This window comes from Dermacentor andersoni, chromosome 6 (assembly GCF_023375885.2).
Source record: "Dermacentor andersoni chromosome 6, qqDerAnde1_hic_scaffold, whole genome shotgun sequence".
Lineage (NCBI taxonomy): Eukaryota > Metazoa > Arthropoda > Arachnida > Ixodida > Ixodidae > Dermacentor > Dermacentor andersoni.
This window is the reverse complement of record NC_092819.1, coordinates 75,546,496-75,571,424: the sequence shown is the minus strand read 5'-3', so window position 1 is coordinate 75,571,424 and position 24,929 is coordinate 75,546,496. Positions and strand designations below refer to the sequence as shown.

The window sequence follows — 24,929 nt, the reverse complement described above, 5'->3', positions numbered from 1 at the left end:
CCACTTTACCAGTAGATAACCGTCTCTCAGTCAGAATTCCAATTAAGCTTAACTAACAGGCTTGCGTTTAGCCAACCATTTTGATCGGACGTGACTTTTTTTATTTATGTTCTTAATAAATTGCTAGAAACACTTTAACACAAATGCATCAAACCACTTGCGCGTGTATTACGGTTCATTTTCTTTCTGTGCGATAAACGGCGAAAGGCCTGCGTAATACTGTTACATCAATGTGCGCTGGGTTTGAGCGGATCATGGAGGACTGGGAGAGTGGTGAGTCCCGGGGCAGGGTGTCCTCGCTTAAATTTCCTGCAATGTCGCTAGCACTGCGAATTGTCGCTATTTGCCGCGAGATTGATCAGAGCCGCCCCTTGGCCAGGCACTGGCTGAATCACAGAGACTAGATTGCGCCACTCGTCGTCTGCAGGGCGCTACGTGTTTACATGTGCGTGTACGGCGTGAATATATATAAAGACCGTTTCTTCGTCGGTTGTAGTACAGGCGTAGATGGCGGTCCGCATTGTTCGAAGGTGCGCAGAAGCCTTGCGAAGTCGTCATTGCGTTGTGCTGAGGTCAGTGACTGCCCGCGTCGATAGCGCGATGTGCGATTGTTTCCCCATCCACTCGCCACAATCAGTCATTTTCTTATCGCTTCGTGTTTCGTCTAAGTCACGTACACACGCACACATAAAAAAATCAATTTATCTTGTCTTAAACAAACTAAGTGTTAACAGGGAGACGTGAAAGCCGTGCTTTAACGACATTTTCACGATGTGCACTCTGCAATCTCCGATACCGTGAAACATGAAAGGAGTGGCATGAACATCACTCAGCAGGAGAAAAAAGAATTGGAAGCATGCACTGATATCGATTTTATGATAACTGCATTGCGATAATTCTGTTAATTAAATCACGTAGCTTAGTGGTAACGCAACCCGAGGTGGAATTCCTTTAATATGTGGTTCTGATGCCACTGCGGTGAATTCATTTTGCTTCGCAATTTATTGGGCTCTTGTACTTTGCTGCGCTGCTACGAATAAAAGCTAAAATGGGGTACTTTGTGAGGATCACGTCTGAAATGGCTCTCTCTCGAAGCAAGGCGTCATAACAGTAACTTAAAATGCGGCTTGCAATTTCCTTTCGCTCTTCATGGCGGCGTTAGTTCGACGCAACAGCGAAGTGATTTTAGCACCTGAGATAATCTTAGAGCGCAGCTCTTAGGTCGCCGTTCCCGCGACGAACGTCGGCGTTGCCCCTACGTAACCGAGCGAACGAACCCTGTGAATGAGGAAAGAACGAACGCGGAGCGCGGATTGAAGATAACGATAGCGAAGGGGAAAGTGGAGGAGGAGAGTATGGCGAAAGGCTTGGGACGAAAGTGGAATGCCGGCGGCGACCTGGCACGCGGCTAATAAATGAATACTGGTATAAGCGCAGGTTCAAGGCGGGACAATTAAGAGAAAGACACCAACGCGCAGGACAAGCGCTAACTCGCAACTAAATTTTATTGGGAAGATTTCGCCTACCTAAATACACAGCGGACTAGGATCGCGCAAGCGCTCTGTGCACCAAGCCAAATAATGCGTTATATCAAAGGGCGTACAGATTACAGCATCATTTCTAAATATTGCTTTTTCTTGCTACGCGAAACAACCGACGTGTCGCTAACACAGGCGCTCTCTTTCTAACATGAAATCCCTCCGCGATTTCTGTGGCCGAAGCATTGTCGCTCCTGCCCGGAATTCGAACACCGCTGGTAGCGCCCTCCCTCGGGCGGCGCCCGGAACCCGTATGGCGCGCGCCAGCATGAGAAGAAAACGAAGATGGCGCCTGATCGTGGGCACGCGAAGCCACGGCTCGCGGTTCTTTTGCGTCGTCGATTCGGCTCAGCTGTCTTTCTCTCTTCGCTCCTGAGGCACAAGCCTGTACACCGGAAATAATTGGCTTACGGGGACATGATCTACAATGCGCAGGCAAATGAAATGAAGCTTCGTTGAAGTGCATGCCGGCGTGGGATTCGGTCCCACGGCGCATGCGCCACTTCGCCAGCGGCGCCACCGCTAGAGAACGCGCTCCACTCGAGCCGCGCTTTCCCGTGTTCACGCTTCGTGAACAATGAGCGACATTTCAAGCGACGAGCAACAATGAGCCGTGTACATTTCTATGCGCGACGCCTGCCGCCTAGCTCCTTCACGCAAGCGCGGTGACGGTGCTGCCAACTGTAATTCCATGTCACGGTGAATACCTAACTAAGGCGAACTTCAAATGAGATGCTCTCTAAGCACAGTTTACACGACTTAAAGCGCAGTTTTGTCCCACCATAATAACCGGCATCTGTCTTGATTGAAAACAGCGCTCGGTACTTTCCTGCCAGAAACGCTGTGTCACGCTGATAACGCTCATTTCGTTTTGGACCTACCAGCACCGGCTTGCACGAATGTTTAATAACAAAATGAATCATGATTTTTAATACTGTGTTATTAAGATGTTCCCTAGGAGGCACCAAATTCATACGTAGGCTACAGGAACTGTACATACAGCCGTAGGCATCGTTAGACGCCTGTATTTGTGCCACCGGTTTCAGGAGGAAGTCAAAACGTTTTTACTTTGTTCAAACTTTGTGGCACACCATGATGTCAATACGCAGCCAAAGGTAGCATTTTAAGCAATAACTTTGAGCTTTTATCTTCAAATACCCCTATAGCATTTGCAATAACTGACCAAAAGGATTGAGCTGTGAGAAGTTATCGCTGCCGCGGCCCTCTTTCAGAGTAGAAGTATAAGCAAACGCTGGCTTAATCTGTGCCGGTAAGAAACCACGGGGGCTGTCAGTCCAGCTTCTTAAAATGCGTAACGAGAAAACTGTCCGTCCATCCCTCCTTGTGTAATTTCAAGATAGAGCCAGCCTCCTGTGGAAGAAGACGACGACGACGATCGCGCGAGCAGTGGCACGAGTTTGTCTCTGTGACCACGTGACGTGTACAATCGGGCATGCACCAGAACTGTGGAGCAGCCGTGGCTTCGGATCGGAACGTCATCGGCTCACCTGCCACCATCACCTTCAGTAGTTTGCTTGCATCATCAGCGCACCTGGCGCCGTCTTCCGCAGCAGTTCGTGTCGCCGCAGCGCCGTCGCGTTTAGCGTAGTCGCGCCAAGACGACCGCAGCCGCTTAGTGAAGAACAGAAACGCAGGAATGCAGAGTATTCAGCGTGAATGCAGATTACGCCAGAAACAAATGGACGACGCTGCGCAGAGCAAGGAACTACAGCAACACGCTACCGAACGCAACAAACAGGAAGAACGACGCCGCGCCAACGCCGCCCGACACCGACGTTCCAGGGAAAGCTGCGTGCATTTCCTTAATTTCCTACATCTCCCTCGTCATTTCACCCCACGTCCATGTACGCTGCGAGCTTCCTATAACACGAGTGAACAATGCTTCTACTCGCCTCTTCTATACGTTGTGTCGTGCAGGTCTCTCTTAACGGTTCGGTGTCGGAACCGCGCTTCTTCGTTTTGCGATTTTTTCACCACCGTTCTCGCAGTTATACCAAACACACCAGCGCGCGACCACTGAACACCACGTCGTACTTTACTTCGATATGCTTACGCATCATTCACATATGTCCCTGAGGAGATTCTACGTACAATTTTTTTTAAAACCTTCTTGATTGTGATATTCGACATGACACCCTCATTTCGCAGCGTAAGATACGGCGAATTAAAGAAGACAAGACGGTGAACTAAATTTTTATTTGTAGCAGTATGTATGCTATAATGGCACGCGCACATTTTCTTGCACACAAAAACACAAAAGTACTGAAGTATAAGGCTCATAAAACGCATTATTTCCGACATATGACACTCGTAACCCACGGGGCACGCGGATATGCTGACACGTATACATTGCCTGTTTTCTTTTTCTTCCTGTGAGTGATTTTTCACTGCCTAACCACTGTTACGAGGCTATCGCTCGACGATGTTATCGCTCGCCTTCCTGTACCGGATCTTTCTCGAAAGTTCTCGCCATTTATGCAGCGAAGAAATCTTTGACTAATCGGATTGTGTGCACGAAGCGAATGGTGGTCTCGGTGGTGCACAGCGACGAGTAGAGGATGAACACACGAGCGCGTGGCCACGTACTCGTGAGCGCCATAGGAGCCAGCGTGGTATTGAAGAAAATGTACGCGACCGGTGCAGTAATGTCTAGAGCAGTGGTTTCGTACCGTCTGCTACATTGTTTGTGCTCCAGGGCTGTGCGTTTCGTGTGGAACTCGGCCAACTTGCTAGACCGTCTGAATCTGCGCTAGTAAATGTTATCTCCCCGAAAGATTTTTGGTGGAGCTGTGGGATTTTACAGCGGCACTCTACGTGACACACCATAAGGAGGGATTTCGTAGCGGCTTGGATCTCCGCCTGCCTGGTGTAACATGCATAATTTATGATTGCACTGCACTCATCTGAGCCCCATGCACTAAGCAATCTTCTCTGGAAAGCAGGCCGTTTTGCCGTGAATTTTCGCTGTATGGCTTCGATTTCTGATCCTGCGCAGGTCGAACTCTCTTTAAACTACTTTATTGCAGGCTTCGCGCAGCCAGATTAGCCACGATGTAATCCAGCCTAGCGCTCCGTAGAGCGTGCAGACCTAATAGGATTAGTGCTCCCCAGAAGCGACTTTCGGAATCATTGCCACATTAACAATAAAAAAGGATTCCAGCAGGATACATCTCACGATGAATGGCGACGTTAGCATCTAGTCTTGTAATTTCAAATGAGCGCTGAAAGAAAAGCGCTCAAGAGAGTGGAATGAGTGCTTGATCGCCTCGATTCCGCATGTTTACTTTTCGTTCCTTTGCGCTCAATCACCGCGCGAGCCTTGGTGATTGCGCTTAATCCCGTTTGCTCTGTGAATTTCTTTGCTTGTAAGTGTGCTGCGTACACATAACGGTTACTTTGAAGGAATAATTCGTGTAAAAAAGAAGGCTGACTGTCGCTTGGACCGAAAAACTTTCGACATAACGTCGCTGAAACGTGCGACCCTCACGGCAACTAAACAACATTCTGTGTGTGTGTGTGGAAACGAGTGCGCCAGCAGACTTCTTGCCGCTGAGTGTATCTGTCGTGTAGCGATTACACGACGACTGTTGCGTTTTGTGGCTCAGTGCTACGAGCCAGTGCAACTGTCGTGACATCCTGAAGCGGCGGTATGGATCTTGTCAGCGAGTCTCCTCGATCGTGTTCGGGCTGTCAGTGCGATCTAATCTCGCGGCACACCAACATCGAGCGTTGTGTGTGCGCGTGTGTGAATGCGGTTGACTGTTCTCGTGAACCGTGCGACGTCGCCACTAAACTTGAATCATGACGCGCATTGTTGTGTTTATGCCTTTTCGCCTCCGTGCACCGTTAAAGCCCCGTAAGAATTAGAGGGCTCTTTTAGAAACGCACGCGAATTGACCTGGCTATTACTGCACTGTGTTTTGCTGGCGATCCATGTATCGCTTGTGGCGTTTTTCTTATGTCAATTTGCAGTTGTGCGTTTTTCATCAGTAAAATGGCATCGCCGATTACTGAAACATCTTCGAATGTAAGGGAAACTTGGAAGGAACGAGCTCGCAGGTGTATGTAATGTACTTTGACATATTGTATTATACTTTATTGTTGGATGGCCAGTAACAGTGGTTATGCAGTATTTGGTTTTAAAAGGACAGTAATGCAGGCACTTAGGAACATATTTATTCACATATGCAGAGTTGGAAATGACTTTTTAGACATATTGTAAAGCGCAGTTAACAACGCGCGCACAAACACAGGAAAGTGTAAAAGTAGAATTCGGTGCTGAAATTTGTGATTTTTTATCGCACGTAACGCAATGCGGATATTTGTCAGCGAGTTAATGCGCTTCTGCCCCACTATTTACTTGCATGCCAGGGCATACTGCACTTGCCAAGGCAACGGGGTCATAATGCACTAAAATCAATGATCTCCACAAACTTCGGCCGTCAACATCCATGCGCGCGAATGAAATACTATCGCAGTTCTGCACACCCATGTGTATACTTTCTCTCGCACCTTCGTATCGCTCTACGTTACTTTCCTCGCATTGTCGTGCAGTTACCGATGGTTCCGTCTTTCCGTCCAATTCTGTGCAACCATACTTTTCTTTTGGTTAGGCTCTGTTTGCCGCGCGGGATGCAGGATAACTTATTGCCATCCTTCGTCCGGTTTCGGCACCCAACCTCAAAGCAACAAGGCATTTCGGCCCTCCCGGGACGAAATTACCGCAGCAATGTGAATAGCACAGCAGGCGAAACGCGCGCACTTCGCCCTTTGCGCAGGAACTTTCATCATGGCGGCAAAGGGGCGGAGCAAGGTCACATGTCACCGATCAGCCTATCGCTGGCGTCGTCGGCTGGATCAAAGCCTTTCTCTACTTTGGAATTATTGAGGGACTTTAGCGCAGCGTGTTTAAGAGGCAAGCCTGAGAAAGAGTCCCGGCTGCAGTATACGCCTCATACGCACCGATGCTTAATATATCTGCCGCACCGTCCCTTGGCGCATATGCTGGTGTCCTGGAATGGGGTAGACAAAATAAAGAGAAAGAAAACCAATTTACTTATGGATATCATGCCTCCTGTTTCTAAGAGATGTGTGTTCATTAGAAATTCGGAAGAGGCGCCATTATATTTGGAAAATTTTTGTCGTGGCTCATTGCTTTATTAAGCAAACCAGATATACTCTCACTGACGCTATTTCTTTGTTAATGGTCAGTTTTGGCCAACTTCAGCAAGGAAGGGCACGAAAAAGAACGATACTCCTACACAAGGCGCTGATTCCGCGTTCAGATGTACGAAACTCCCACAGTCATTGCCAAAGGTAATCGTATAAAGAGCAAGAATATGATTACGAAGAACTTGAAAAACTAGAAAACTTGGAAAATTTATTAGCAGAAGATTCACATCGTATTCTGCAGGAATACCGACAGTCGAAGGAGAGTATAAAAAACGGCCTCGGCTCTGAAACCTATGAGGCGTGCACTGGTGGGTATAGTCTTGGCGGATGGAAGGCAGTCTAGTTTGAGGTGCAACACTTGAAAACGAGCCGACGTCTTCCAATTCGTGTGGGATTGCACAGCCTTTGCCTAGCACCGACGCGAGGTCATAGTCAGGCTACTCACAGCCCTCCTCCCTGCTAGTTTCTAGCAACGGACAAGACCACGAGGGCAGTAACAGCAGAGAAATAGAAACCTGAACTCTACTGAGCTGCCTCTGGAAGATGTCTGTGAACACGCAATCTTGTCTTTTCTCCCATTACGTCTCTCTCCTTCTTTCTTTTCCAGGTTGTCACCACGTGCAATTTACTCAGAGGGGATATCGCAGCCCTATATTACAAATAAACACTTTCAACAACAACCGGGGAAAGTAGAAAATAAAACTGCCTTTCAAAAAGTACGTTCATAAAGAACATATCAGAAGCAATACGTCATTTGCATTGCACTTACCTCCCTTTACAGACCAGTGTTACCACAACCGACCACCCAGCAAGCTAGCGCTTAACGGAGAGATATTTGGCGGGCACTAATTTCAAGCTTTCACGAATGTAATGGGCGCGTTAGTATATCGTGTTTCCAACTTCAAAGCCACGCACTCGAGCACACTAGAGTTTCGGCGACGGCTTCCGGGGACACGAACGTGCCATCTTATGTCACTTCCGCATCCGCTATATCGCATTTTGCGTATTTTGTGAAAATGTAACCGTTAATCGATCGACCCTGGAGCTCGAGGAAGTCTAGGCATGGCGAGGGAGGGAGCAGCAACGGTTAATCTTTTTGATGCAAGCTCTTCGCGCTGCTATCAGAGGCACCGCACCCCACAAAGTTCTTGCTCAGCGGTATGTCGACTGTAGCAATTCATTGAATGCCGCAGCAGAAGGAAAGCCTTATAATTAAAGGCATAAAGAGTTACATGGTCAATGAATCCGCTGGTGAGCCAAATAGTCGCCGAACAACGGCAATTTGGCTGCCTACCAATTCGTCTGAGTAGCTCAGATCGGACAGCCATTTCCCCGGTTCACTCGAAACTAGAGCGCGAATGCGAAATAAAACCGCGTACAACGGGTGAACCGCGCCCTGAAAGGCTGAACGTGCAAGGAGGACGGAAAGCACGTCACCTTGCAGGAAGCCAAAGCAGGCATTGACTCCCGTTCACCATCTCTTAGGATGGAGCGCGTACAGCGCGCTCCCTAGAACGCGCTCTATCGACAAGAGCACGCTTAACCTAACGCGCCCATTGCTGACATGTCCACCTCCCGACGCAACACGCTGAAAACCGTACTAACGGTGCTGTCACTTCTAAAATCGCCGGACGGAGCTCGTGTGCATTTGGAAATGCGGTAGCATATGCTGTAGATGAGCCAAAAGTGCTACCAAGCAATGCATGGGTGCAAATCAGGTGACCCAGATCAGGTGACCTAAAACATTATTGCTGACCCAACTGAAAAAAAAATACTAATATTCCGGTTCAGTTTCGTGTCATGCAAGAATGTTCTATTGCCATAGCCATTATATGGACAATCCAGGAGCATTTATGCCGTCGCCGTAACGTTCTGTATAAGTCAAAGGACGATATCGTCTCCCCGCGCCATGTGCTGTATGCGCGAGTGAAAGCGTGCGAGGGTGCACCGGCGATCGCGGCTCAATCTCGCGCACGTAAGCGACGGAAGCGGGCAGGAAGCGCGCCGTGGTTCGTCGCACGCAAGGATCCCGGGGGAGGGTAGGGAGGGTGGGCGCGTTGTACTCTGGGACGCTGTATCTTGAAAGCCATCTGCGGCGGAGACTGAGTCCGGCCGCGCGCTGCGTTTTCGCGGCTTAGTTCGCGTTGATACGAGAGGCAGCACGAATGTCAATTCGCTCGCTGCTGCTGCCATGCTTCCTCGCTCCAGCGTTTTGACAGCGAGTTTCCGCTGTCATCGAGTTAGATGTGCTCATGTTAGTGCGCGCGTGGCACCATGCTTGTTAATTTAGTTAGTATGCCTACGTTTACAAGTTCATACGGCCAATAAAACGGCTATCCTTACCTCGTATAGCTAGCTGTTCATTAATTTGCTATCGCAATCCACGCTTCGCCTTGAGGGCGAAAGTGCGACTTTTTTAAAAATCAGTTTTCGGTTCAGTGCTGGTTTGATACCATGGTCTGAGCCGTAAACGTCAGGCTAACGTTGTCGGAAACTTCATTTGCCGCTGACTGTAACGCCGTCGGTTTCCCAGCCGCCGGTCTCACCTCGTGCAACATCGAGGTGCGGAGCTGGCAACACCACTAGTGACGCTCCTCTTCCCGCCAGCGTTGTGAGACGCCTGGGGGCGACTCCAGGGCGCTGTTCCTTCTGCACATGAGTAGTTGCCTTGCGTTCTGCGTCGCGCCCACATGTTGCAACCGCGTATATATAGTTAGAACACCGTCCGAGGAGCTCGAGCGCCACGCTAAGCCTTGCTATCGCTGTCAGTGCTTCGCCCTTCGGGCGATACTGGCGAAAGTTTATCCCCCACGTTCTGTCCCACGACATAGCAGCGTTAGAAAAGAATGAACATACGTTTCTGAAGAATAACGATAAGGTTCCAAGATGGCGTTCAGGTGGCTCTTAAGTGTCCTTTCAAATGGTAGCCAGCCAGTTTATGCATACCGGGGCTTACCCTCCTGTATACGATTCTCATCACTGTTTCACTCTCTTTCTCATTTGCAGAGATCGTTCCCGGCCAGCCAGGTTACGTGCCGCGTGCTGCACCTATCTTTAAATCGACCATTGGAATGAGTCGCTCTGAGCGCCGCCGCCACTACGCCGAGCTTCTTAAGCAGCACCACCTGGCCAACATGTGAGCATGTGATAAGCAATCCGTTTCTCCGCGAGTGCTGCCAGCTCAACCTTATCGCCACCTGGCACTTCGTTCAGATATCTGCGCAGGCATGTCGAGGCTTGGTATAGTGACCATAGCTCGGGCATGGCGCTTTACGGCGCTCTGTCGTACGCATCCTGAAAAATGTGTCGAAGACGATGAAGAATTGTCATGCATCCACTTTTAGGATGTTTCAGGAATTTCATTAGAAATTCCCTAATTGGGAAGATGTGATGATAAAGCTAATTCGGATGGACTGTTTTTATTGAGGCAGAAGCCTTAAGGGCTCGTTGCGCGATGGCCTTGGAAAAAACGCGGCCTCTAGTCGTGTGGTACAAAAGTCGTCATCATCAGCAACGGTTCATACCCCCGTAAGCAAGCAAAAATGCAATGACTCGTACCACCGTAAGCAAACAAAAAATCCAATGGCTCATGCCTCCCAAGGCAGAGGCTACAAGCTCTCAGCAGAGTGAAACAAACAGTGCACACATTCATTGAAACCACCCATAGAACACTCAGAACAGGGTACGTTTTCATAAAGAACAAGCTCAAAACAATCGTTAAAACCATCAGCAATGCATTGCATACAATGCATACCCCTTTCAGCAGTTGTAATGTGGGTTTTGAAATTAAAGAGGCCCTGAACCACCCCTCGGGCTTCGTGAAATAACAGCCCACGGGTAGCATACGCTGCTGCAAACATCTCAGCCAAGCTTTGCTGTCGTACGCGATGCGTGGAGCTCGCAAGCGGATCGCGAAGCTACCTTTCTCTCAAGCGCTCTCTTTCCAACAGAAGGCCCTCTCCTCTCGTTTCTGGACGCTTTATTTCGTCATTGAACGCTTTATTTCGCCGTCGGGCGCTTTATTTCGTCATTCCTTTAGGCGGCTGCTATTAACCGATAGCCGACATCAAGCTACGGCTACGTTGTGTAGATACCGCTGGGGTTCCACCACAAGTCCACTGGCTAAGCGCACTGCGGCTCGCTGAGGACAACCGCGTTCGGCTTATGTTTACCGCGTCGTAGGCACGCTGGGCGTAGGGGGAGTTGTTTAGGACATGTCGTTTTTGTCGTTGGCCATCACTTAGGGCCTGAGTGACTCTACAATACGCTCTATGTGTACGCGTCAGGATGAGTTCGTGTGTGCATGTGGCTTTTTGCGCAGTAGGAGACACAGATTGAACGCCTCTATCAAGTAAAGGCCGTCCCAGCTAACATGCATCGTGGTATTTAAATACATGGGCCATTCTGCGTGAAGACAACCAATCGCGTATTGTTCAGGTGAGCTGAGCAGCCGCCAGGCCAGTAATCAATTTGTTATGCCATTCACTTTATTGATTGCAATTAGCAAATTTTTTTTAGAGATACTGCTCTGGAATGGCAATGAAGAATTTGTAGAAAATGCAAAGAAACTTAAACTGGCATGTTTTCAACCACGGGTGCTGTTTGCCCATATATTTTTTTTCCGGCTGCTAAAGAAAGCACGTGAAAAATGGAAAATATCAAGTGACTAACCGTCCGCCCGCATCACAAAGCAGCGCCCTCAAACGCGCTCCATAGGCGTTAGTGAGCGCGCTCTTTCCACCACACATCAGTCACCAGATATCTGCACTGTTTCCTCCTAAACAACAACGCGCACCAGATAAAGCGCGTGCGCCTAGCTCGGCGCCTTCCATCCCTTTTTTGCTTGTTTTTCTTTTTCTTTACACTCAACCTGAGTTACGTTAAATACAAGACGAGTTCATGCCGTGCCAACTTGTCCACTATGCCGCCCTTGTGTTTCTCGTAACAGACCCCAGCTTGTACAATGGTAAATTTATCCTCCGAATTTGGTGTCTACACCGCTTTAATTATTCAAAATGGCAGCGCCTTGTGCAATCTATATTGTATTGCTGGTGCCGCTTCTGTTACGCAGTGTTAAGAAGCGTTTCATCGTCGCGATGACAGATGGCGCCGTCGTAGCGTTGCACCAAAATCGGCATGTTTTCTTTTTTCTTTTCGAGTGGCGTCGCTGCACAAGACGTGCTACTGTGAAGAAAAAAAAAACTGGCCGGTAATGCTAGCAAATGTGGTGATAAACTGAACGTAATGAATTAAACCAACATTTGAGCTGAAGTAAACCGGTGATCTAGGTGGAATAGTCTTGTACTCATGGGGATTCTTGCAACATTGCGCACATTTCACCCGGCATCGCAGGCATTCTGTGTGCCTGTAAGAAATTCAACCGGAGCATGTGGGAACCACGTATGCACATACGTCGATCTGCATGTATTCCGGACACTCCTGTTAACACTTAGCGAATCATGTTTCGCGTCGGTATTGTATAGCGCGTCCAATATTTCGGGTGCGCTGCTTGAAAGTTTATTTCGCACTGACTGCCATGCAGTTAAAGCTTGTCCGAGTAAGGGGCAGAGATAAGTTGAAGTCAAATAAATCACTTCGTGGGGACGTCATGGCCCGCACCGGTGCAATACAACAGTGATTCACTGTACAAATTACAAATTATAGGTGCAGGCCAACTTCGTGCAAATATTACATGAGTGCGAGGAAGGAATAACCAGTGTGCAATGATACATAGACAAGCAAAAAAGAATGAATGCGCTGATTCACCTAATTTCTTCGTTACTATACTGTATGTACATTGGTGGGTGACCGAACGGGAAGTGACTGCAGGTTTTCAGTTCGCTTTCTTTTCCTCTCAAAGTGAGTTTGAAACTGTGTGCATGTGCTCCTATATGTATTGTTTCCAGCCCGTCTGTGGTATACTGAACATCTGGAAACAACGTCGCGAGGTGATCAATTTACGATTAATGCGTTCGTTGCTTTCAGGCTCCACATCCAGAACCCACGCAATGGAGATGCTTGCAAGGTAAGCGCGCGTGTGACGGCCTATACACAATATTTATTTATTTATTTATTTATTTATTTATTTACACTGAAATCTCAGGAAAGGATTTTCGCAGGGTGGCCATATAGATACAAGCACGGGTCAAATATTTACAAGAAAGCCAGAACAAAAGAAACAAAGGCCGCAAATGATTAGTAAACAAACAAAATGGATCAGCATTGGAGACAGAAAAGTTCAATGATGGCAGTGCAACATAGGAGTATACATAGCAGTACAGTAAGGTTTATGGCATATCTTAATTATTCAAGAACACATAAAATATCGAGTGAATACATTAATGCAAAATGTAAGGGGCATAAAGTTAGTAACAATAAGAAATTAGTAACTCTATGGGCAGGAGGGAATGAATACAACAGAAAATAGATGCTAATAGTGACTGAGTCTTCTGGTGAATGACGTCAGAGATTGCTGTAGTACTCGATCGTTAAAAAGCCAATTCCATTCCGTTACTGTTCTTGGAAAAAATGAATATTTAAAGCAGTTATTACGCTGACGAAAAGGGGTGATTGTGAGATTATGACGTTGTCTTGTAGTGTAACCTGAAGAGAAGGATATTAGTCCGTCAATATTAATCCTAAAATGACCTTCTATTAATTGGTATAAGAACTTAAGTCGGGAAACGCGATTTCTTTCGGATACAGGTGTCAAACCAGCCCTATTTAACAGATCAGTTACTGATGTGCGTCCATAGTTATTGTAAACAAAACGAACTGTTTTCTTTTGTACTTTTTCAATTTTATTAATGTTCGTTTTAGTAAATGGATCCCAAATTATTGCTGCATAATCTAATATTGGAAGGACAACCGATTTGAAAGCTAGGAGCCGGACTCTACGTGTGTAGAGTTTTAGTGCTCGCCTAAGCAAAAAAAAGTTTACAGTTGGCATTGCTTATCACCGGATCCATGTGTTTAGTCCAGTCAAGGTCGTGAGTAATCCATAATCCTAGGTATTTGTATTGTGCAACTTCAGAGAGGATATTGCCAGCAAAAGAATATTGGAATATGAGAGGATTTTTGTTGCGAGTTATTCTCATGTAAACGGTTTTTTGAAAATTTATCGGCATCTGCCAGACATCACACCATTCAGTCTTCTTTTGGAAGGCCTCGTTCAGTGTTGTTTGATCTGATATAGTTTTAATTTCGGAGTAGAGCACGTAATCATCCGCGTACAAATTAATATGAACTGTAATGTCCTTTACGGTGTCGTTTATATAAATAATAAATAGAAGCGGCAGAAGCACCGAACCCTGAGGGACGCCAGAGTCAACAGAAAGAGACTGAGATGAATGATCACGAACAGTCACATATTGTTGACGGTTACTCAAGTAAGTTGAAATCCAATTAGCAATCTTGTCATATCTTATTGTGCTTTTAATTTTGGAAAGCAGCTTTTTGTGAGAAACATTATCGAATGCTTTTGCGAAAACCATAAATATGGCATCTGTTTGGTTTCCGTTATTAATAGAGTTAGCAAAGTCATGTACAGTTTGGACTAATTGAGTGCATGTAGAATAACCTTTTCCGAATCCGTGCTGAAGATTTGTAATAAAAGCATGTTTTCCAAGAAAATCAGAGATGTGGGTATGTATTATGTGCTCCATAATCTTGCAAGTTGTCGATGTTATTGAGATTGGCCTGTAATTATTGATGCACTGTTCTTACCGTTTTTATGAACTGGTTGAACTTCGGCCGTCCTCCAGTCGTTCGGAACCTGTCCTTCGTTTAGAGATCTTAAAAATAAGATAAACAAGTACTTGGCTACCCATTCTGCATAACTAGTTAGGAATGCATTTGGTATATTATCGGGTCCGGGGGACTTCTTGGTATCGCGATTCACAAGCATTTTAATAATACCATGCTCGCTGATGACAAGATCAGGTATCGGAGGTAAACATATTTCGAAAGCGGGCAGTATGACATTATCATTAGTGAAAACAGATTTCAAGTATCAGTTAAAAGCAGATGATATTTCTTCTTCGTCATGGGTTAGAGTGCCGTTGACTTGAAACGCATGTGAATCTCTGGATACCAGAGAGATTGTGCGCCAGAATTTCTCTGGTGAAGTTGAAGTGAAGTTAGGCAACAAGTTGCCAAAATAATTTTCTTTATCGAGTGCTATCTGACTTGTATATTGAACGGTAACGAGGGAATTTTTTTCGTGCAGACACCTAGGACGGTTAACTGCTTGCTTTTTCTTTCTCAGTTGTTCTTTCGGCATTCTAACGATTAAAGCCAAAGAAAAGCATAAATATCTATATTAACGCCACCCGAACAAAGTAGTCAGACTAAAGTTTACCTCACCGGCTCCTGCCTCAATACATGAGGCATGAGGGCTGCCTCAATACATGACGAAACCAACGGCATATGGTTTGCCGTCATGTGGCGCCCATTAGAGTATCGTTTTATATTCCGCTTAATTATTTAATAAGGATGAATTATTCAAAATTGTTTGTATCCGTCTTAGTGTCGAGCCCGCTTCGTTGCGTTGTAGAGGGGATTCAGAAATGACCGATCCAGTTTGTTGTGGCAATGTACATGCTGCGTGGTGATTTTCTTTCGGCGTCTGAATAAAGTCCGCGAAATATCAAATAAAACCACATGACTATCCTCATGCGCTATCGTAATAGAAATAATAATAATAATAATAATAGTAATAATAGTAATAATAGTAATAATAATAGTAGTAATAGTAATAATAATAGCAGTAGTAGTAATAATAATAGCAGTAGTAGTAATAGTAATAATAATAATAAAAAGTTCGTGACGGATCAACTGCAAACATTGGGAAGCGACAGTTGAGCAGGTGCAGCTCAGGGGCGCCATAACTTAAAACCATTCTAAACTTTTCTATTCCAATTCTGCAATCAGCCCTCCGTGATTGGTCAAAAACTTTTTTGGACCACCTCCACTTCACCTGTCTGTCACGCGACGTCACGAAAACTGCGATAGCTCCCCATCTGATATGACGTGTACACACTGATTATGCATGAATTGACCTGAACAAAAGAAAAAAAAAATGTTATTTCTGATTCGACGCCTTTTCGCCTTTAGCCCTCGGCTGTTGGTCAAGAGTTTTCGGGCTGTACCCACTTCACCTGCTTGTCACGCGACGTCACAAGACCGCAATAACTCACCGCGTCAAAGTGACGTGTACGCGTTAAAGATGCATTAATATGCTCAACAAAGCTGAATTTTTTTCCGAATAGCCGCAGGCTGTCCCGTTCCGAAAGGAATAAAAGATGGCTGCCGCCGATCGCTCAGGCACTGGCTACTCGCGCCTGCCGGAGAGCATGGGTTTATTTGCGTGTAATAAAACTTTTTCCGTGGTCGTGTAACGTTTTCGAGCACTTTCGGCACGTTTACGACCTTGTTCTGCCAACTCTTCTTTGCTGAGGATCCGTTTTAGCGTGATTCTTATGCTTCCGTTGCATGCCGCCGCGATTGTCGACGAGCCACCGCAAGCTATGTAAGAAAAAGCGGACTAATCGCAGACGCCGGTACCACCCTCTTCATCCGATTATCGATTTTCAGTGCAGTGGCTCGGCCCCATCGAATCCCTCTCTACTTGAGCGTGCTTCTCGCCTCTTGTGAGCCAATTAGATAAGACAAGCCGCTCAGCGTAGGCAATGTTATTCGTTTTTCAAACAAACAAAAGTGTCCTACGAACGAGGAGAGCGTTTGATTGGTCTGTTGAGACAACCCTGCGGGTGACCGCCTTATTCTTGCATAAACAAGAAATTCCTTTTCGTGCTATAGTGTCACAGAAAGGGACGTGGCAGGTCTGTGTCACTAGTTACCTACATAACTGCTTAGCTTCACTAGTTTTTTCAGACCCATTTTGCTTGCGTAATTCTCAGGCACTGGTTCAGTATTTGAGAGAGGAAAATCCTGGTGATTGTACAGCTTTTAGTATGGATATCGAAGACCTGTATTATTCCTTGCCGCATGACGGGTTGCTAAATTCCGTAAATGAGATCATTAAAAGACAAGTGCAAGAGTCGGCTTTTATTGGCAGATGCGGTGTTTCCACGGGAGCTTTTCTAGAAATTCTTTAAATGTACTTGAAGTCGACGCTGATTGGGTGGAGAGAGACGGCGTTTTTCTGAAGAAATCGGGCATTTGTATTGGCTCAACGGTTACCCCTATTCTTAGCAATATTTACCTGAGTAAGGCTGACAGCTGCTTAGAGAAAGCCTTAGGTGATTGCGTCATCAAGATATTTCGTTACGTTGATGATTACCCGATTTTCTGCAATAGGGAAGAATTCGATTCCGCTGTTACCTCAGTAAGTGAGCAATTTAAACTTTATGGAGGAGCATTCAAGTTTACCAAGGAATTTCCTGAGCGAGGCGTAATTCAGTTTCTAGACCTTTCCTTGGTCTTCGAACAAAATCACGTTTGTTGGCAGTACTCCCCAAGATCTTCGAAGCCGTTGTTAAACTTTCATTCCAAGCATTCCAAAGTAGTTAAAAACGGAATTGCCATTTCGTGCCTTAAGTCTTCTCTCACCAGATCCTGCATGCACAAAATGAGCGCCAATTTTAATGCGCAGGTCCGGCACCTATTAGAAGCAGGTTATCCTAGTGTAGCAGTGGCCACTGTGGCTGAACGCCTAAAGAAGTGGGTTTCGAGGGGGACGTACGTGATTACAGAAAGCAGTAATAGCAAAAAAAAAGTGGGTATTCCGTACATTCATTTTGTGTTGCACAGGCTTAAAAATTTGCAAGTAGATATGATGTTAATATTGCTTTCACTGCTCCCAATGAGCTAGGTAACATATGCGCTGCCGTGCAGAAGAAGAAGGAGCAGGTAAAAGGCGAAAAAAGAACAGATATTTGTCCAGTGAAGCACAATAAGAACAACAGTTTTACTGACTGTCGTATGGGTGCGGTTCATAATATTCCCCTTGGCTGTGGCCAGTTCTACGTAGGGCAAACGAGGCGGTGTATCAATCAGAGGCTAATGGAACATAAAAGGTCATTACCCGGTGGATCACCTTCTAATCTTTCTTTACATTGCCAAGATTATAACTGCACGCCAGAGTTAGATGAATGCGCAATATTGTACAAGCATAAGAATGAAGATACGCGTCTTATGGTAGAGGCATGGCATATCTATAATGGTGGAAGTGCGTGCGTGAATCAGCCTTCGATTACTTTACATAAGGAGGAGATTAAGTGCCTTAACAGTCATCTCTCACGTAGACCGGCACATGTACCCGACTGACACGTGGTGATACCATTCCAGAGCTTGCCCAGATGAGTTTTGTGTCTTCTTTCTTTTTTCGCCTCAGTGCTCCCTTCACTTGTTAGTCGGCGTTTGTGTTGTCCACTTCTCTACTCTTGTGTCCTGTCTGCACGCCTCACCTCTTTTTTGCATAATGAATCCTTACCAACTAGCTCAGCTTTCTGTCGTTCTAAGCTTGCGTCGACGATTACGCAAATTTGACGTCAGGAGATTGGAATAAAAACATATTGGAATAGTTTTACGTTATAGGGCCCCATATGCTAGAGCGCTCGCTTAGAGTGCCAGAAATACAGGGATCAACACGTAGCACATGCCATAATTTGTGAACCAATAGTTCAACCATCGTCTTACTCCGAAATTAACTGCGCGTGAAGGACATGAACTGACTTAAGGACAAACAATGGCCGCTCGAAGTAAACGGGGTGTTTCGGCTTTTAGAATAGAAGAAAACGATTTTCTAGTTCTTTGACTGTCGTACAAATACAGGTGCAAATGTTGTAAGAGTCATGGTTGATTTCACGCTATTTTTTGTTCACCACTGTATTAACCCACTCCTGCAATAACCCTCCTAGGGGGCTGTAGTATGTATAAATAAATAAATAAATAAATAAATAAATAAATAAATAAACTTGAACCATGCTTAAGAACAGCTGTAAATTGTAGGCGATTGATAACAATTCCAAATTGTTCTGACATATTGGAGTCCCGCAGATTCTTCTTGCGATGTGCGATTAGGCAAGCAACTAATGTCAATTATGGATTATTTGTTTCTGTGACGCTATCTGTTAAGTGGGTTCTTTCTTTCTATGTTTGGAGATACCCAGCGAAATAGCAGCAAGAAAAAGAGAGGTTACTACGCACTGCAACTTCTCGTTTAAGACGCTCTCAACAGTGTTTCTTAACCGCGAAAGGTTTCACGTCCGAAGGAAAAAGAAAAAAGAAAATAACGCCAACAACAACTGGCTTCGTTAATGCAAGCCACGTAAAAAACACCGTCATTGTAAATAGATAGTTTTAGATTAGGGGGACGCAAGCGTTTGGGGCGCCTTAGCGCTTGGGCCCACAGGTCTGCGCATGCTCAGTAGCGTGGCCCCATGCGCTAGGGCGCCCCAAACGCCTGCGTCCCCCTAATCTAAAACTCTCTAATACCGGTGCGAAACATGCTCGTCCGCAACGAAACGTACGCGTTTTGTTGCGGTGGGTGATCGCGCTTCGTTCTTTGGAGACACACACGATCGGCATCGCCGAAAACGAGACGCGTAAGTCTGCATTGAAGTCAAATTCTTTCTCTCATGTTTCGCGGGATTCCTTCGTGGCACCGGAAAATGGGAGGCGCATAAAAGGGAGCGTTATCAAAATACTTCATTAATTGTTGCGGTGTTATAATGTGCAACTGTTGGAATTAATACATATGCCTTAAATCGAATATTAAAAATAACGATAAATAAACTGAGATAATTTGTAGAATAATCGTAGCTAAATAGTCGAGCCATCGGTCTCGATGCAACGCCTTCTTTAAAATTTTCGAATTGTAAATTATTGTCAACTTTTTGACGTTATCTGTTTATTCTATCGTGGTTTAAACAAGCACCTGTGCCGTGTTTGCAGGATCGCATTGTTGAGCCGAATAACTCGCGCGGTGGCGGCGACAACACTCCAGGCGTGTCTGGGCAAGCAACTGGTGAGTCTCCTCTCATTCGAGGCGTTCGCTCCCGCGAGCCCCGGAGATCGCGCAACCGAGGTGCTCGCAGATAGTCGCGTTGACAGAAAGCTGCTCGATTTCTTCAGCTCGGTGACATGGAGTCCCAAAGCTACTGAACTGATCAGCAGCGCCGGAACAGGACGTTGGAATACGCTTACAGTTTATTTGACGGGACCACGGTTTCGCGAGCAGACGGGAACAGCAGCAAGCGAGGGACACTTCGGTGTTGATACACGCAGGTTGCCCCTGCCGGTGTGAACAGCGGCCGACGCGTCAGTCGCTGCCTGATCGCCAGTAGCTTTAGCTAGTTGGTTTATCTACAGTGACCCATGTCCGGCGAAAAAGCGGTTTGTAGGAGAGCGGCGCGTATGCTCCCATTGCCACGTACTCAGCGACACCAGTTTGTCCGCTGGTTTGCTTCAAACCCTTTTACCTCAGCACAGTATCCTGATGCGCTGTCCATTCGGCCACGGACTACCCGTTGTGCCAGGTTGACGATAAAACGGTTGGATACCAACTTACCTACATAGACAGAAAGATAGATGGATAGTGGGCCCCCGGAAAGTGCGTGAAGTACCACAAGAATGTTGACGCATTAAGATAGTTTTTGCTTATTTGCTTCTCATCCGTATGCTTCCCATCTCGGCACTCTCTGCACGTTCCGCTTCCTGACAACATGCAGTATTTTTTTCCCGCGGCAGCCACGCGGCTGGGAATGTCGAGAATGCGGAGAAACGGACAAACAAGTCAAACGCGGTGTCCCCCGGTGCCAAAAATTGCCCTTACGTGTAGCCTGATACAACTGAAGGGGTTCTCATTAGTAAAATGCTAACTATTGTGGCTGCACGCTATCGGATTACGCTGCAAAAATTTGTGCTATAACGATATAAATGCATGTAGTGGCGACCGTTTCTTTCCTTATTACTTTTTGCCTTCTGAGTTGCAATGCGTCTTCCTCCCTTCTTTCTTTTCGTGTCAGCGACAGCAGCCTCCACTCCACAGCCGCGGCCACGTTTCGGTTGCACCACAGGGCAGCGCAGTCGCAGCGGCATGGCCACGCCACCAGGACACCAGGTTGGATAAAAATGACGTCACGTTTTTGTTTGGAAATGAATTATGTTCCTAGACCTCTTAGGCGCAGGTTATGGTGTTTTTGCCACGTCGCTCATAACCATTGAGGAGGGTAAAAAATCTTAGAAGGGAGGATGACGTGACGTATCGCCAAGACAACTGTCTCCCTTGACTGCCTCGTCCCTTTTTCCTGCTTGCATCTGTGGTCCGTCGGGGAGTTGACTTTGAAAAAGTTGGACCTAACGTCTAGCTTTGAGACCTTGCAAGTTAATGTTTTGCTCGTTCTTTTTCTAGTACATCTTCTATTTCTGCATGTTTAATAATTATAGAAAACTCTCCTCTCACGCATGGCGCTTTTTAAAATTTTTTATGACTATACTTTCCTCGTAGCTTTATCCTTCCTCCATTTTGTTCGCCGCGAGCACGACTGCGAGTGCAAATAGCGACCAGATGGAAGAAGGCTTCCACAATGGAACGGTGCATTGAACAACAAGCAAAAAAAAAAAAGAAAGAACGAGGGAAATGGACAAACTAAATGTTAATCAAGGGGGATGAAGAATAGCAATGACTGCTTGAGTTTGTTATATCTGATGATAACGCTTATTAAAGAGCTCTAGTTGAGCAGGCAACGCCGTGGACCTCTACAGCGCGTAGAGGTCACCACAGCGTCACCACAGATAAATGTTTTCTTCGGGTTCACACAAAAATGTTTTACTCTGTAAAGCCCCTGCCACAGTAGCGATAATTCTGTGAGCGTTCCAAAGCAGCCAAACGGTCATTTGATTACGATTAAGGGTGGACCAGGTTTGGCCAGTGGCCAATGGCTCTGTCTTCTTGGGGTCGTCGAAGTTGCGCTAACTTTAGACGTTTTCGAGGAGCGTACGCCACACCGCGTGGAACTACGTGGGCTTTTTCGTGTACGGTGAAACAAGAGCCGGAATATCGCGGCGACACAAATGTTGCACCACGTGGCCTCCGTTAATAGCACGTCTGAGGCAATAATTTGGCTAAGCGTGGGCGGCTTTTTGTCAAATTGTAGTTTTTGAAATCCCCACGTGATTTCTTCGCACTCCGAACAACCTGAAACAACATCAGACATCTCCTCGGCAATGAATTATTTGTAAATCTTTCAATAATAATGCTCTCCAATTTCCGCGCGGAAGATATTGCGCTTAAAGTAATTATTTAAAGGCTGTGTAACTAATTGTTTGGAAATAAATATCTACGGTTTCAGTAAAAGCTACATTGAGCTGCTCAAGAGCTCAGTTAAAATACTTAGTTGGCTGCATTTGCGTAGCCCGCATGTGGACTTTTTAAGGCTTGGAGCAAGTTAGCTGAAACACCCCGTGTGTATGCACTGTACTGAAATTGCAGAACCCCTGCATTTCTGATAGTCTCCACATAAACTTAGAGATAAACAAAACTATTTGACCTCCAGTATTTCTCCGTTTCGTGTTCGAATGTTCTTTTTTTCTTCTCAGATTACATGCAAACCAGGATGAAACTAACGAAAAAAATATATATATTCCCCCGCCTAATTTCATCTTGACAAAACAACTGATAGATGAACTAGGTGTACTTAATCCATTAGGCTAGCTTGTTGATTTTCGACCTAATATTGTTAAATTGAAACCGCGAATGTCGCCCATAATGAACACGGATAAGTTAACCACAGCGGCGTTTAAGGAATAGTTTCAGTAAAAGTGATGCAGTTTGCATCCTAAAGCTACAGAAAGGTGACGCCGCAGTGGGGTGCCTCTGCTAACTTGGTCCACGTGGGATTTTTTAACGACCACCTCGTTCTTGTCACACAAGAGAAATCTTACTCGCGACTTACAAGCTCAGTAGCAGCAGACCATGGCAACCGAGCCACCGCGGCGAATGACTCAGATTTTAACGTTTTAACTCTTTATATAAGTACTACAGAGTAAATAACTGTTCATTGCCTTCATATTGCGTAATGTCACATTAAGATAACCCAGTTTAATATGATTTAATCTCACGATAAGCAAACCGTGGAGCTTATTCAAGTCACGACATTTCAATCTCATAATTTGAAGGAGGTCTCGCAAAAAGGAAACGTTCGTGTCTTTCTTTCGGCGCTAGAAACGCTGTCCAAGAAGCGCAAGCTATGTAATCAAGACTGCGCAAAAGTAGCGGCTGGTTTTGTGCTCGGAACGTGTCGTTTATAGATTGCATTTATCTTGAAGGAATGTATCGCAAAAGTGTGTCATTACAAGGTTACTCGAAGAAGGGTATAAAGTATATAAGTATCGTATTCACTTATCCTTTTCTATCCCACGATGTCGTTGGGTTCTCCTGTATGGTAAGCGCAGCATTGGGTGCAGGGAGTTAAATTATTTGAATCTGTTATATACTGACCACGAGATCACTTTTTGTGCCTTTTTACTGTTTGGTTTCTGCGCATGCGTTAGTGATTTGACTAAGGTTGCTTTGCTCCTAATTCCTCTTTTGCATCCTGTGAAATATGTGCCCAAAAGCTCGCATGTTCCGTTCCAGGAAATCTGTCGGAAGTCGGTGCTCTGTGTGCCTTGCACCTGGGGTAGCCGCTCGTCTAATGGCTCTGATTAACTTATTATGCAGAATCACTTACAGCCTGAGCTTCCGTATCATCGACGTTATATAGCCTTGCAAAGCAGCAGCCCCCTCACCACGCAACATGGCTCCACTCACATAGCTAGAACCCCGTCGCCGCATTCCTCTGATTCCTCCTAATCTCGTTCCGCATAAGTTGCATTAAGTAAGGGGGACATTTTCTGCAATTATATTTCACTTAGTTGATGGCACTTATGTGAAAATATATTGGGCTGTTTAACTTAGTTATCCTTGCCTGGATCAATATTGGGACTGATACACGGTAATAGTGGCACGAGTCCGTGCGCGAGGAAAAATCGGGGATCGTCGGGGACAATCGTTGAACACAGGTGCCGCTTAGAAATTGGAGCATTTCTGCAGTGAACTGTTTAATTTTTTTTTTTTTTTGGTGGAACCTTTTGACCGATATTATGAGTGTAAATTTAATGAAAATGAAATCACTCGACAAGCAAAAAAGAAAAAAGAAAAGCGTCAGAAAAATACAAATCGACCTTCGCACAAACAGCTTTGCATCTGAGCAGTACGGCTGCTGACGGTGCATGTGCGACTGCAATGGTATGTTCTATTTGCAAGTGGGAAATTTTCCTTCGCTCATAGGCTCGCAGGTGGCGCGACGACTTACGTTCCAAAACTTGCAGGCAAAAGGATTTCCACCGTTTCTCTGTTGACCTACAGGTGGCGCTCACCCCGGGGGGACTTGACGTTACCTACAAGTTCTCGCCGAACTGTTTGTTGGTGGTCGAAGGCGATGGTACCATTTACTACACCTCTGCTGGAGGCCCCGGTCAAAGTATGCTGCGGCTGCAAGATGCCGACCGGGCTGTTTCGTGGTCCTCCCGCTTTTAGCTACATTTATGCAGTAAATAAATAAGAGTGGTTTTGTTTTATTTGTATTGTTTACTGACTGGGTGACTAGAAGTACTTGAAAACGTTATGTGGAAGTTTCGCACTGGTCCAGAAAGAACGACATCATTTGTCAAGTATATATTTAGAGGGAATATAGGTATTGTTATGAACTGCGTGGGTCAGTTAGGGACTAAATGAGTATTCCTAAGCCGTCGTTGCTGCATGTTTGGAGGCATTATATAAAATGGTTCCAAGGTTTCCCCGCTGCTCTGGAAGAACCAGAGGTGGCAGCAAATTCTATGTTTGCTGGCAGTGGGTGCCATGTTGTGGATCACGTTATGCATAGGTTAACGGTGTCGCTTAAACGTATGGGTTAGTTCATCTTCCCCGAACATTACTTATGCAAGTGTTCCAGAGCTTTACAGGCGTATAATAAGAACTGCGTGGGAAGTTTGCTGGACGTGATGAAAGTACTCAACCAACCAGAAAATCGAGGTTTTGAGAAAATGGCGAGCGCCTTCTGCGTGACGAGGGCACCAAGTCTAGAAATCGAGCGTCATTTACTTACAGAGCTTGTGCTCGAAAGCGTCACGCGTCCGTTATCGGCCATGTTTCCCAATGACCGCAAAGAACACTCTCGTATTTATTTAACA

At 45.9% G+C, this 24,929-nt stretch overlaps 1 protein-coding gene across 2 annotated transcripts; it reads left to right on the top strand.

Moving 5' to 3' along the window:
• The first annotated feature begins 206 nt into the window (after positions 1-206).
• LOC126522180 (uncharacterized) lies at positions 207-24,317 on the top strand. Of its 2 annotated transcripts, none has more exons than XM_055066258.1 (6): positions 207-273; positions 9,738-9,867; positions 12,717-12,756; positions 19,650-19,722; positions 20,729-20,817; positions 24,106-24,317. In XM_055066258.1, the coding sequence occupies exons 1-6, from the start codon at positions 231-233 to the stop codon at positions 24,274-24,276; spliced, it is 546 nt and encodes a 181-aa protein (XP_054922233.1). In that variant the 5' UTR covers positions 207-230; the 3' UTR covers positions 24,277-24,317. The 2 variants fall into 2 exon arrangements, with proteins under 2 accessions (XP_054922233.1, XP_054922232.1); XM_055066257.1 differs by having other exon boundaries at positions 20,723-20,817.
• Positions 24,318-24,929: the final 612 nt, after the last annotated feature.